We start from the raw sequence: 15,845 nt of genomic DNA, 5'->3' as shown, positions 1-15,845 counted from the left end.
AGATATATAGGATGCCAGTAGACACATGAAAAGATGCTCAACGGAACGACCAGGGAAATGCAGATCAAACCACAGAGATATCCTTACACCTGTCAGAATGGTGAAAATGAAAAGGACAAATAACAAACGTTGGCAAGGATGTGGAAAAAAGAGAACCCTCGTACACTGTTGGTGGCAATGTAAATTGGGGCAGTCACTGTGGAAAAGAGTATGGAGGGTGTTTAAAAAATCAAAAATAGAAATATCATACAATCCAGTAATTCCACTATTGGGTATTTACCCAAAGAAAATGAAACCACGAATGTGAAAAGATAAATGTACTCCTATGTTCAGTGCAGCATTATTTACAAAAGCCAAGATATGGAAGCAGCCCAAGTGTCCACTGATAAATGAATAGACAAAGAAAACACAGAATATATATACACAATGGATTATTAATCAGCCTTAAAAAGGAATGAGATCTTGCCATTTACGACAACAGGGATGGACCTAGAGGGTATTATGCTAAGGGAAACAGCGAAAGACAAATACCACATGACTTCTTTATATGTAGAATCTTAAAAAAAAAAAAAAAAAAAAGGAACAAACAAACAAAAAGGAGAAACAGACCCGTGAATACAGAGAACAAACTGATGGTTGCCAGAGGGGAGGGGTTGGGAGGATGAGCAAAACGGGTGCGGGGAGAGGGAGATACGGGCTTCCAGTTACGGAATGAGTGAGTCACAGGAATAAAAGGTGCAATGGAGGGAATACGGCCAGTGATACAGTAATAGCGCTCTACAGGGACGGGTGGTAGCTACAGTTGCGGTGAGCACAGCATTACGTATAAGTTGTCAAATCACAGTGTTGCACACCTGAAATGTAACGCCAATTAAAAATAAAAATAAAAAAATAATAAAGACAGTTCAGAAAGCAAGTTCTCAAAAAACTGACTTTCCATGCACCCTTCTCTCAGGAAGCTGATTAGGAATGTGCTCCACCAAAATGAGAACGCAGCCAAGAAAGAGGAACAAGTGGGGTGCAGGAAACAGAGCCAGCACTGAGGAAACAAAGGGGCCCAGGAGAGTGGTGAAGGAGACTCCAGAACGGAAGCGTGCAGGGAAACGGGAGGGCTGTCAGCCCACAAAGAACCCGGTGCTGAGGGACCAGCTTAGAGGCTCTCCTCAGGAAGGTCATTGAGAAGGATTTGGGGATGGGGGATGATTAGTCATAAATACATACCAAGTTATTAAACAGATGAAAAATGAGGTATTGCTAACCTCAGGGGGAAAGAGCATGTAAGAAAGGAGACCTGGCCACGGTACATTGCTTGGTTCGTCAGTGAAAAACAGGGATAGAGGCACGGCAGTGCACACAGCGAAGGGGGAGGTCAAGTGGACCCACGCGGGAGAGAGGGGGAGTGGTAGGGAGGGGGTTACAGCGGACAGTGAACGTGAAGGAACACAGAAACACCGCATGGTTCCACGTGCTGGGATCTAAGCAGTTGAATTCATAGAATCAAAAAAAGTGGAATGACGGTTGCCAGGGCCTGAGGTGCGAGGGAAATTCGCAGTTTCTAAGCACCAGGCCTGCGGTTCCAGTTAAGCAGGATGAGGAAACCCTAGAGCTACGTGACACACTGCACCTATGGTCACCAGTAATGTACTGCACACTTAAAAATTCAAGATGGTATGGACATTAAGGAGGGCACATGATGTAATGAGCACAGGGTATGAGATAAGACTGATGAATCACTGACCTCTACTTCCGAAACCAATAATGCATTATGTTCATTAACAGCATTTAAATTTTAAAATGTTTAAAAAAAAACAGTAAAAAAAAAATTCAAAAGGAGAGATCTCACGTTAAGTGTTCTTACTACAATGAAATAAAGATGAAGGTAAGCTCCCAAGGCAACAACTCAAAGGTCTGCAAGCCGTTGCCTCCAGAGAGGGACAGGTGAGAAGGGCTGGGTAGAGGACTGGTATTTTCCTGATAAGCCTTTCAGCACTATGACTTCTTAAAAACTGTGTACACGTATTTTTCTATAAAGATAAAAAAGCAACCTGTTAGCATACTATAGCAGAAATAGAATTGTTATTTTTCACTTTTTCAAAGGGCACCACTCTGTTCTTCCATATTAGACATCTGAAGAGTGCATTTTATTTTCAAAGTACTTTCATGCATCACGTGAACCTCAAAACAATCCTGGTGACCTAAACTGTCTTAACCTAACTCTATGGACAAAAACAAAAAAAGAGTGCCTTTAGAGATTGCGACAGAGATAAAGCCACGTCCTCAGTGAGTATCCTGAACCTGAGCCTGGGTCCTGGGCTCCTGGTGTCCCACTTTTCCTACCAGTCCAGGACGCACTTGCCTCAGTTCTGTGTCTCTCTCACACTCCGATCTGACTGTCCCCCACTCATGTGGATAGTAGAGACTGGTAAGGACAGCCTCCTCCAACTAATGAACCTCAGGAGGTTCTGCCTCCCTCCTCCTTCGAAATTCTCCAATCATCTCCTCTCCCCTTACTACTGGTGAAGATGATCAACAACATCAACCAAAGTTGCTGAGCCGATTCCAACAGCACAAAGCAAAGACAGCATCTGGACAGTGTGAAGTTTGTGAACGGGTGGGCACAGCTGCTATAAAGACCCAGAAAAGGCAAATATCAGAAACGGTCCAAGTAAAGAAATTGCTTTCTGACCAGCCAACTAAATTGTTTAGCTCTGCTAGTGACCAATTTTCGTTTTACTTAGACCTGTTCTTTTATACTTTATCTTCCTTCCAAAATATTTTCATATGTATAAACCTAAATCAATATACTATAATGATATAAACTGCATAACAGTAATTATAATCCTATCTACATATTAGCCTGTTTCCTTCCCCCAAAAAAGTTTTATTCAACTTTAGCCCCTGCCAATGTCTAACAAAAACAATTTCCAGAACCTGATTAAATTCTGAATTGACCCAATGATCTGAAGCAGGTGTTCTTTACATGGTTTTCTTCTTTTTTTTCCTGGAAAATGTAGAACTCTATCATATTTAGGAGTTGGTAAGAGTTAATAATTTGGACAATTTAAAGGGATTAAATATGGAGTTACAGTTACATGTGCAAATAAAAGAAGTCAACATGCGCTCAATCTAATTCTTAGCTTTAACTGGAAACAAGATGAAGGTAAGAAAAAAGAAATAAAATGTAAGTTAGAATAAGATGTCTCTCTCTCCTGTTACATGTAAGTGGTACATACTGAGACCTCCTTTAACATTTTCTTTCTTTTTTTTTTTTGAAAGAGAGTGCCCGGGGAGGGAGTACAGGCAGAGGCGGAGAGGGAGGGGTGGGGGGGGGGAGAGAGAATCTCAAGCAGGTTCCACGTTCAGCACAGAGCCTCAAGTGGGGCTCAATCTCATGACCCCAAGATCATGACCTGAGACGAAATCAACAGTCAGATGCTTAACCGACTGAGCCACCCAGGCATCCCTCCTTTGACATTTTCTATTAAAAAAAAAGGGGGGGGAGCTAAAGAAGATGGCAGAATAAAAGGATCCAAGGATCACCTCCTCCCATAAACACACGAAGGCAACAACTACACATAATGCAACTCACTCTGAAAACAGCCTGAGAAGGGCAGAGCAGATCTTCCACAGCAGAGGACATAAAGAAAAGGCCACATCAAGAAGGGCAGGGGACTGGAGGGGGAGACGAACCATGAGAGACGATGGACTCTTGAGAAACAAACTGAGGGTTCTAGAGGGGAGGGGGGTGGGGGGATGGGTTAGCCTGGTGATGGGTATTAAAGAGGGCACATACTGAGTGGAGCACTGGGTGTTATACGCAAACAATGAATCCTGGAACAGTATATCAAACACTAATGATATAATGTATGGTGATTAACATAAAACAAACAAACAAATAAATAAATAAAAATAAAAAAGGGCAGGAGAGGAAGTGACCCAGGTGGGAACCAAAATCCTGCATGGCAGCAACCCAACAAAAGGGAGAGAGATCACAGGCAGGAAGGCACTCCTTGAGAAGTGGGGGTCAAGCTTCAAATCAGGCACCCCCAGCCCTGGGAACCTGCACCAGGAAGAGGAGTCTCCATGTCCAGCCTTGAAAATCGGGGGCTTAGCTCCAAGAGCTTTGAAAATCAGCAGGGCTCCAAGAGAGCCAGAGAGATACGGGAACCAGAGTCCCTACTTTTAAAGGGCCAGTACACTATACCGTGCCACCCAACACAGCACGGAAGCAGCAGCTGGAAAAGTGCCTGAGGTATACCAGAAGGAGATTTACTGACTAATTTTAGGATGTGTGCCAGAGAGGCAAGGATCTGCAGGAGCTTTCTCTGGGAACAGAGGTGCTGCTGGGTGCCATTTTTCTTGCCTTCATTCTGCCTAGCTAGCCAGAAACTCATAAGAACCAGTTCTGACACTCTCCCTCTCCCTTGCTAGCACTGCTTGCCCCACACAGGTGTTCCCCTGCAGACCCACCCCATCTAACACACCCTTGCTGGCCTCATTCAACCACACCAGCAGGAGGCCTCAATCAGAACCAGCATGCATCTAGAGTGCCTACTGCCGTACCGTAGCTGGTGGGCAGGCCCAGCTGGGACCATTGCCCCTCCAAAGACACTATCACCCTTGCACACCTGTGGGCAGCCCCAGCCAAGACCCCCACCTTCCAGAGCAATCCCCTCAGGACGGAGGAGCTGGTTCCATCCAGTGACATGTTGTCAGAGGCTGCCGCCAGGCCTCTCAGTCAGTGGTGTAGTGGGCAAACCCTGCCAAACAATGCAGTCACAACAGTCCTAGCTGGTCTTTGCAGACAGCAAGGCTGACCCCACAGAGCAGCGCACCCAGAGCCCTAGCAGCCCTGCCACAATAGGAGGGCATATGCAGCCCAAACAGGAAACACCCTGGAGGACCTGATTCTGGTGACCAGGGGTTACTGCACTACTGGGCACCACAGAACACCTTCTACATAAGGCCATTACTTTCAAGACCAGGAGACACAGCTGACCCACTTCATAGAAAAGACGTAGAGAGTCAGACAAAAACACGGCGACAGAGGAATATGATCCAAATGATAAATCAAGACAAAACTCCAGAAAAAGAGCAAAACAAATGCCAATATACAATCTACCTGATAAAAGAGTTCAAAGTAATGGTCATAAAGATGTTCACTGAACTAGAGAAAAGAATGGATGGATGAACTCAGTGAGAACTTCAACAAATGGATAAAAAAACAAAAAAAAGAACAAGTCAGAACTGAAAAATACAGTAACTCAAATAAAAATACACTAGAGGGTCAACAGCAGTTTAAAGAATGCAGAAGAACAGACCAATGATCTGGAAGACAGGGTCACAGAAAGCAACCGACTGAACACCAAAAAGAAAAAAGTGACACCATTAAGTATAATAACATTCTCCCAAAGATAGCAAGAGGCAGAAAATTTATTTGAAGAAATAAAGCTGAAAACTGCCCGAACCTGGGGGAAAAAAACGGACATCCAGGTCCATGAGGCATAGAGAACCCCAAACAAGATGAAACCAAGGAGTTCCACACCAAGACACATACAATTAAAAATGACAAAAATTAAATACAGAGAATCTTAAAAGCAGCAAGAGAAAAGCAAATAGTTACATACAAGGGAAAGCCCATATGGCTATCAGTTTATTTTTCAGAAACTTTGCAGACCAGAAGGGAGTGGCATCATATATTCAAAGAGCTGAAAGAAAAAAAACCCTACAACTAAAGAATACTGTACCCAGCAAGGTTATCATTCAGAATGGAAAGAGAGAATAGAGAGTTTACAAAACAAACAAGTTGAAGGAGTTCATCACCACTAAACCGGCCTTACAAGAAATGTTAAAGGGAATTCTTTAAGTGGAAAGAAAAGGCTGTAACTAGAAGAAAATTGTGAAAGGAAAACTTCACTGGTAAAACCAAACACATAGTAAAGGTAGTATATCAGTCAGTTATAAAGCTAGTAAGACAGTTAAAAGACAAAAGTAAAATCAATTACATCTATAAAAATGAGTCAAGGGACACACAAAATAAGATGTAAAATATGATGAGACATACATAAAATGTGGAAGGGAGTAAAAAAACAGCACTTTTAGAATGTGTTCAGACTTAAGTGAAATCAACTTAATACAGACTCTTAGATCCATAGAATGTTATTCATGAGCTTCCTGGTAACCACTAAACAAAAACCTGTAACAGATATAAAGAGAGAGAGAAAGAGAGAATGGAATCCAAGCATAATTAATGAAAATCATTAAATCACAAGGAAAGAGAGCAAGAGGGGAAAAGAACAGGAAACTACAAAATCAACCAGCAAACAATTAACAAAATGGCAGTAGGTACATACCTATCAATGTCTTTAAATGCAAATGGTCTAAATTTTCCAATCAAAAGACAGAATGGATTAAGAAAAAAAAACAAAAACAAAGGGTGCATGGGTGGCTCAGTTGGTTAAGCATCTGCCTTCGGCTCAGGTCATGATCCTGGAGTCCCTGGATCGAGTCCTGCATCGGGCTCCCTGCTCAGCAGGGAGTCTGCTTCTCCCTCTGACCCTCCCCCACTCATGCTCGCTTGTGCGTTCTCTTCCAAATAAAATCTTTAAAAAACAAAAACAAGCCCCACCAATCTGCTGCCCACAAGAGACTCACTGCAGACACATACAGACTGAAAAGTGAGGGGATGGAAAACGAATTCCCATGCAAAGGGAAGTCGGGGGGGGGGGGAACTGGGGTACAATGTTTCTATCAGTCAAAACAGAATTTAAAACAAAGACTGTAGCAAGAGACAGAGGGCAATTACATTTTAATAAAGGGCTCAATCCCACAAGATGCTTATAACAACTATAAATATTTATGCACCCAACAAAGGAACACCTGAATATATAAAACAAATATTAATGGATGTAAAGTGAGAAACTGACAATAACGCACTAATACTAAAGGACTTTAACACCAACTAGTATCAATGGATAGATCATCTGGAAAGAAAATAAATAAGGGAACAGCAGCTCTGATGACACGAGAAAGATCAGAGCAGAAATAAATGAAAATAGACACTTAAAAAATAAAAGATCAATGAAACAAAGTTTTTCTTAAAAAAAAAAAAAGGCAAAACTGACAAATCTTTAGGCGACTCATTAACAAAAAAAGACCCAAGTAAAACCAGAAATGAAAGAGAAGTTAAAACAGACAACACAGAAATATAAAGGATAAGAGACTACTACAAAAAAATTACATCTAACATATTGGACAACCTAGAAGAAATGGATATATTCCTAGAAACATACAATCTTCCAAGACTAAATCAACTGGGACTACATCCAACTAAAAGGGTTTTACACAGCAAAAGTAAACCATCAACAAAACAAAACGGCAACCTACTGAATAGAAGATCTTTGCAAATGATATACCTGATAAGGGATTAACATCCAAAATACATAAAGAATCCATACAACCCAACAGCAAAAACCTAATAATCCAATTTGAAAATGCACAGAGGACCTGAATAGACATTTTCCAAGAAAACATACAGATGACCAACAGACACATGAAAATACAGATACTCAACATCACTCATCATCAGGGAAATGCAAATCAAAACCACAATAAGATATTGCCTCCCACCATTCAGAATGGCTAGTATCAAAAAAACCATAACAAGCTTTGGTAAGGATGTGGAGAAAAGGTAACTCTCATGCACTGCTGGTAGGATTGTAAACTGGTGCAACCATTATGGAAAACAGTAGGGAGGTTCCCTAAAAAATTAAAAATAGAAATACCATATGACCCAATAATTCTACTTTTGGGTATTTATCTGAAGAAAATGAAAACACTAATTTAAAAAGATATTATGTACACCTATATCTACCACAGTATTGTCACTGACCCTTGAACAACGTGAAGGTTAGGGTGACTGACCCCTGCACAGTCAAAAACCCCTGTATTATTTTTGACATCCCCAAAATTTAATTAGTAACAGCCTACTCTTGAGCAGAAGCCTTACTGATAACATAAACAGTCCATTAACACATACATTGTATGCTATCTGTATTCAAAGGTAAACTATATTTACAATAGGCAAGATACAGAAGCAACCTAAGTGTCCATCAACAGGTGAATGGTTAATTTCATTTTGAAGGATGCTTGCTGGTTTCTGTTGTGAAAGAGTTGCATTCAATACCAGCTAAGACTCATCCTGATCTCAGCTTTTTGAGCTAATAATCAGGGAACCTGATTTCAAAAAATAACACAAGAAGGGTTTTCAAGTAGATTCTGCATATGCTTCTGTTTGTTCTATGCTGCAAACAATAATATTGTTACTTGGCAATGTTTTGATGGCTTTGTTCTCAGGTCATATGCCTATTTCTCTTGCAAAGCCAAGATTGTTACTAGCACTGTGAAATAAGTTGGACAGAGAAAGACAAATACCATATGATTTTACCCATATGTAGAATCTAAAAAACAAAACACGTGAACAAACAAGTAAACTTAAAAAGAAACAGACTCATACATACAGAGAACAAATCAGAGGTTGCCAGAGAGGAGGTGTGGAGGGGAATGGGTGAAAATAGATGAAGGGAATTGAGAGGTACAAACTTCTAGTTGTAAAATAAATTAAGTCATGGGGGGCACCTCGGTGGCTCAGTCGGTTGAGGGTCCAACTTCTGATTTTGGCTCAGGTCCTGATCTCAGGATGATGGGATTGAGCCCCGTATCAGGCTCCAGACTGGGTGGTATGGAGCCTGCTTGAGATTCTCTCCCTATGCCCTTCCCCCCAAAAAATAAAATAAAATAAAGTCACGGAAATGAAAAGTACAGCATAGTGAATATAGTCAATAATATTGTAATAACTTTGTGTGGTGACTGTGGGGAACTACACTTATCATGGTGAGCACTGAGTAATGTATATAACCGTCAGATCACTATGTTATACACCTCAGACTAATATTAGTCAACTATACTTCAATTTAATAAATCTCCTGCTGGGGCACCTGGGTGGCATAATCTATTGACCATCTGACTCTTGGTTTTGGCTCGGATCATGATCTCATAGGTCATGTGATCGAGCCCCTTGCTGGGCTCCACACTCAGCATGGCATCTGCTTGAGCTTCTCTCTCCCTCTCCCTCTGCTCCTCCCTCACACTCTAAAATGAATAAATCTTTAAAAAAAAAAGTAAAAATTAAAAAATTAAAAATCTCCTGCCTTTAAAAAAAAAACAAAACTTACACTTCATTAAAGAATGCAGCTCTCACCTCCATCACCCTAATTTCCTTCTCCGCTTTACTATTCTTCAAAGCACTAGTCACGTTTTAATATACCATATAATTTACCCATCTGTTTACTGTTTCTCTCTTCCGCTAAACCTAAGGTCTAAGAACGTCTGGGTGTCTTTCTGCTGTGGGTTGATGGTTCTATCTCTACCACTTAGAACTGTGTGCCTCGACCACAGCAGGTGCTCAATAAATACTAAATGAATGAATGAGTGAATGAATGAGTTACTGGAAGGGCCTGAGAGGGTCCACGAACTCTATGAAATTATAGTAAAGGGCCCACAGCTTTCATGAGATTTCAAAAGGGGTCAGGATTGAAAAGAGCTTCAGAACCACTAGCCTGGCAAGTTCTCAGAGATTCAACCCAATTTCTAGATTATCTCCAAATCCTTAGAATGCATAGATGTATTTCTGCCTTCATGTGATCACTCATTTCCCATGTGAAATAAAAAACTAAAGTTACCATTGCTTACTTCTGCAGTTTTAGAACCTGTGGCTCAGAAAACCGGAAGAAGGGCGCTTGGGTGGCTCTATCAGTTCAGTGTCGGGTTCTTGCTTTCGGCTCAGGTCATGATCTCAGGGTCATGAGATCGAGCCTCATGTTGGGTCTGCACTCAGTGCCCAGTCTCCTTGGGATTCTTTCTCTCCCTCTGTCCCACCCCCGACTCATGCACACATGCTCTCTAATAATTCTTTTTTTTTAAAAAAGGGGGAAGAAATATACCCCAAAGAGGCAGCCTATCCATCTTGGCCTCCAGCCCTACCCCTCCTCTTCACAGCTACGTTCCATGTTGCTCTTCATACGGGTTCTCCAGAAGGAGAGAACAAGTGGGGGGGGGTGGTTCTTGTTCCTCCCATTCTCAAAACTGAAACATGTCGTAAGGTTTTATCTACTAATGCCCAGGCTCATTCTAATAAGGTGTTGGAAAAGTATTATTCACATTAATCAATTTGTTAATTACGATTAATACTGTGAACATTCCTTAGCATCAACGTGAAAACATCAGCGTTTTTTTGTTGTTGTTGTTAATCCCGTATCTTTAAAAAAAAAAGGGGGGGGGGCGCCTGGGTGGCTCAGTTGGTTAAGCGACTGCCTTCAGCTCAGGTCATGATCCTGGAGTCCCGGGATCGAGTCCCACGTCGGGCTCCCTGCTCAGCAGGGAGTCTGCTTCTCCCTCTGACCTTCCCCCCTCTCATGTGCTCTCTCTCTCTCATTCTCTCTCAAATAAATAAATAAAATCTTTAAAAAATTTTAAAAAAGAAACATTTACCAAGGTGAAAGATCTCCCACCATCACCCCACCCCCCCATTCCCCAACCACCTCCACCCCTGTTGCCCTTCCCACCACAGATCAAGCCGTCAAGGATGCCCCCACCCTTTTCATCCCATCCCCCACTTCCAATATCAAGTTCCCTCTCTCCCCACTCCCCACAAAGCCTGCCAGGACAGGGTTGGTAGAAAAGAGAGGCCAGAGGAGACAGCTGGCGGAGAGGGGCAAGAAATTAAGAAAGGTGGAAGGAGGGGGGGAAAAAAGGCTCTTGCTATTCATTGCCACCCACCCCCTGGCAAATATAATTACACTGCTCTAATAAACTGTATGCCAAATGTTAGTAAGTTTCACCCTAGGTAAAACTCACATATTTAAAGGTCAGTGACCTACTGCCAATTTTTAAAGGTCTGGAAAGGTTATCTGAAGACTTTTTTTTTTATAGCTTTAGCAGCTTTATCCAAGGATTGCAGGGGGAAAAAAAAAAAAGCCAAGCACTCTGGGCAATGCCTTAACCTTCATAATTCATATTCCAAACACACATCAGGTTCCGACTTTACGGCATATGTCCTGCACTTGCAGGACATGACCTTGTTCAATGCCATCACCCACCTGAAAACCACTGCCAAAATACTTTCCATCTTCTAGGCCCCGCTCAAGAGTCATACCACCTCCTCTGGGAAGCCATCTCCAGCCCCACCAGCTAGAATCAATTGCTTCCTTTCCTATACTTCTACAATGCTCTATTCCTACCTCTAGTTGCCACCAGATCGGAACTGGTTATTCATATACGTACTTTGTTGCTCAAATATGAACTCGAGGGCACCATATTCAATTGTCTCCCCAGAACCTAGCCCTAGGCCTTATGATATAAAAGGGGCTCAAATAACTAACTTGAGTGTCATAATACAATTCACAGAAAAATTAATAACAAGAGTAAATACGCAGCCCCCCCCCCCCCAAGAAAACCAAATGCTACCTCCTTGGAACCTGGAACACTGCTGTGATCCTTTTCCATTATCAGCCATCTGAGAACATTTGGGATGGAGAGATTTTTCCAAGTTGGCCATGGGTTGACAAATCTGCCGTCCTTCCCTTTCTTTGATTTAGTTACATCTTCCTCTAGTCTGTAATCCAGTTTGAAACTTTTCCTGGAAAGCCTAGAAGAATCACTTCCTACAGAGCTCCGGGCTGAATTTTGGCGTTTTCTTACTGCTTCTTTAGGATATTGGCTGCTTGTCATCAGGGACTGGCTGCTTTCATTTTCATCCATGTCCTTTTCAGAACTAAAAAAAAATAGAAGGGGGGAAAATACTTTAACATAAAGGCATTAAAACTTATTACACAGCGTCCACAGTATTATTTCTTAGCCAGTAGAAATTTCCTCAATCTTATGAAAACAGTATATCTCTATCAGCTCAAGTTTTCTTCCTGCAAATACAATTTCTGAATCCAGTATTACTGCTTGCTAAATAGAAAAGATGTTTGCTTTACCTATTCCTGCCAAAGCTTTTAAATATTCCTTATCTGCTGTAATCCAAAGCAATGTCCCTCTACTAGGCAGCATTTAAACATAGGAAATTTTCCAGTTCAATGATATCTGGTACAATTAAAGCACCTTTCTGAATTTGTAATATTTTCATACCTCAATTTTAAAAATATTATTGTTAAAAAGACACAGTGAGAAGGACAGCCTTAGTTCCTTGAGGATAACTTAGTACTTCCAGTGATTTACATATAACTCCACTAGGCCTAGCCATTTTTACTTTGAAGATAATCTGTTCCCAATTCCCCTAAAAAACGCACTGAGTTCAGATCTCAGGGAAGGAGACAACAACATTAATGGAGAGACATTTCGATAATGTATTTAAGTGTTTAACCATGCAAATTTGAATTAACTCAGATTTAGAGCTGCCAAAACAGTGCAGTGACCTTGGATAAGTTTCCTACCCTCTCTGGGCCTCGATTTCCTCCTCTATAAAATGGAGATAACAAAAGCACCTGCCTCTGAGGCTTACTGAGAGGTTTTCAAAAGCTAATACAAATAAAGCACTTAGAAACATGCATGTAACATGTATATTAGGCGTTACATGCATGTAACGCCTGGGTGGCTCAGTTGGTTAAGCGACTACCTTGGGCTCAGGTCATGATCCTGGAGTTCCAGGATCAAGTTCCGCATTGGGCTCCCTGCTCAGCGGGGAGTCTGCTTCTCTCTCTGACCTCCCCTCTCTCATGCTCTCTCTCTCTCAAATAAATAAAATCTTTAAAAAAAATTAAAAAAAACATGCATGTAACATGTATATAACAAATGTAACACATACACACAAGGCAAGAGCTCAACAAATGTTAGCTGTTGCTGTTGATCTTATTCCCACCACCACCACCACCATCACCACCACTTAACTCAAGGAACCAAAATCCTTAATTTGAGCTATGTAGGTACTCCAGACACTTAAAAGTGATAACATATCAAGAATATGCATTTATCCAGGGGCAAAGAGATGGCTGTCAGTTGAGCATCCAACTCTTGATTTTGGCTCAGGTCATGATCTCAGGGTCAGGCTCCATGCTCAGCAGGGAATCTGCTTGAGATTCTCTCTCTCTCCCCCTCTCTGCCCCTCCCCCTGCTCAAGCTCTCTAATAAATCTTTCCCCAAAAAAAGAATATGCATTAATCTGCCATGAATTTCATTTATTTCCCATTCTATTAAACAAACATTTGCTTTCTGTCCAATTTAAATGCAATGCACACAGGGCGCCTGGGTGGCTCAGTTGGTTAAGCGACTGCCTTCGGCTCAGGTCATGATCCTGGAGTCCCTGGATCGAGTCCCGCATCGGGCTCCCTGCTCAGCGGGTAGTCTGCTTCTCCCTCTGACCCTTCCCCCCGTCATGTGCTTTCTCTCTCTCTCTCATTCTCTCTCTCTCAAATAAATAAATAAAATCTTTAAAAATAAATAAATAAATAAATAAATACAATGCACACACATAATACACTTCATAACCCTAACAAAATGAATACAACAGAAAGCCAAATATGTTTATGGCGGCAATGATGTTTAGCATAGAAATACCGTCCAGGAGGGAAAGGGAAAGAACGCAAAGGCTAGGGTGAACACGTACAATGAACTAAAACTATTTTTCCAAACCGTCTACAGTAAAATAGTCTATGGTCTAGGGAATGATCAGTGTTAAGAAAGCACCGGTGGCAAAAGCTAAAGCACACACTGTTGCTGCTCAGCCACCACAGATTGCAGGAGAGCCTAATGGTTAAGAGAGCCTAACAAGCTTTCTATCTTAGGCAAATAACCACCTTTCTAGCCCTCAACTGTCTCATCTGTAAAACACCTACTTATCTCATGGGGATTCAGAAGATGAAATGACATAACGTCCATAAAAGGGTTGCCACTCACCAAAGGCTAATTCTTTTTTTCCCCTAATCCTACTACATGGCCATATATCTCAATTCTTTAAATTCCATCAGAAAGCAAAGAATCTGGGTGAGTTATCTCAGTTCTCAAAGAACTGCTCTATAATTCCCTGGGTTATAATTGAGTTCAGGCCCAGGACTTTACAAAGGGCAAGAACAAAGACCAACAACCATTTAAACCCCACTTCATTTAACAGATGTAAATGCACCAAATTTAGAGACTTTATTTCCTGACAAAGTAATGTGTCTAATAGACGGCAGAACTGACTTGATGCTACCAACCCCTTGTGATGATAAATAGCTTGTGAGATATGTACATGGGCCTATTTATATAGACACACACACACACACACCCATACGTACATATATACACATATACATATAAATACATATATAATATTCCTACCAACTATGTAATAAATTTCTGGCTCATTGAAACACTCAGAGGATAAGGAGAAAGGAGAAATGGGCCCTCTGATTCAAAAACCACAAAAGCAAAGTCAAAATAGAGTTTTGATTAATGTACTGTATCACATTGATTGATTTGCGGATGTTGAACAAGAACCATATGATCCTCTCGACAGATGCAGAAAAAGCATTTGACAAACTACAGCATCCTTTCTTGATCAAAACTCTTCAGAGTGTAGGGATAGAGGGTACATACCTCAATATCATAAAAGCCATCTATGAAAAACCCACAGCGAATATCATTCTCAATGGGGAAAAACTGAGAGCTTTCCCCCTGAGGTCAGGAACGTGGCAGGGATGTCCACTATCACCACTGCTATTCAACATAGTATTAGAAGTCCTAGCCATAGCAATCAGACAACAAAAAGAAATAAAGTGCATCCAAATTGGCAAAGAAGAAGTCAAAACTCTCACTCTTTGCAGATGATATGATACTGTATGTGGAAAACCCAAAAGACTCCACCCCAAAACTGCTAGAACTCATACAGGAATTCAGTAAAGTGGCAGGATATAAAATCAATGCACAGAAATCAGTGGCATTCCTATGCACCAACAACAAGACAGAAGAACGAGAAATTAAGGAGTCGATCCCATTTACAACCGCACCCAAAACCATAAGATACCTAGGAATAAATCTAACCAAAGAGGCAAAGGATCTGTACTCAGAAAACTATAAAATACTCATGAAAGAAATTGAGGAAAACACAAAGAAATGGAAAAACGTTCCATGCTCATGGATTAGAAGAACAAATATTGTGAAGATGTCAGTGCTACCTAGAGCAATCTACACATTCAATGCAATCCCTATCAAAATACCATCCACTTTTTTCAAAGAAATGGAACAAATAATCCTAAAATTTGTATGGAACCAGAAAAAACCCCGAATAGCCAGAGGAATGTTGAAAAAGAAAACCAAAGCTGGCGGCATCAAAATTCCGGACTTCATGCTCTATTACAAAGCTGTCATCATCAAGACAGTATGGTACTGGCACAAAAACAGACACATAGATCAATGGAACAGAATAGAGAGCTCAGAAATGGACCCTCAACTCTATGGTCAAGTAATCTTCGACAAAGCAGGAAAGAATGTCCAATGGAAAAGAGACAGTCTCTTCAACAAATGGTGTTGGGAAAATTGGACAGCCACATGCCGAAGAATGAAACTGGACCATTTCCTTACACCACACACAAAAATAGACTCCAAATGGTTGAAAGACCTCAATGTGAGACAGGAGTCCATCAAAATCCTAAAGGAGAACACAGGCAGCAACCTCTTCGACCTCATCCGCAGCAACTTCTTCCTAGAAACATCGCCAAAGGCAAGGGAAGCAAGGGCAAAAATGAACTATTGGGACTTCATCAAGATAAAAAGCTTTTGCACAGCAGAAGAAACAGTCAACAAAACCA

General features: G+C 41.3%; 1 protein-coding gene across 5 annotated transcripts in view; it reads right to left on the bottom strand.

Annotated features, from left to right (window-relative positions):
* Nucleotides 1-15,845, bottom strand: part of NAPEPLD (N-acyl phosphatidylethanolamine phospholipase D) — a 54,072-nt gene that overhangs the window by 21,301 nt on the left and 16,926 nt on the right. For all 5 annotated transcript variants that reach the window (XM_027573590.2, XM_027573591.2, XM_027573594.2 and 2 more), the window contains one exon: nt 11,524-11,830. In XM_027573590.2, the coding sequence (XP_027429391.1) occupies nt 11,524-11,830 (307 nt within the window). The remainder of the gene's footprint in view (nt 1-11,523; nt 11,831-15,845) is intronic.

Source organism: Zalophus californianus, chromosome 12 (genome assembly GCF_009762305.2).
Source record: "Zalophus californianus isolate mZalCal1 chromosome 12, mZalCal1.pri.v2, whole genome shotgun sequence".
Lineage (NCBI taxonomy): Eukaryota > Metazoa > Chordata > Mammalia > Carnivora > Otariidae > Zalophus > Zalophus californianus.
The sequence above is the reverse complement of the archived record's forward strand: the minus strand, read 5'-3'. Positions and strand labels throughout refer to the sequence as shown.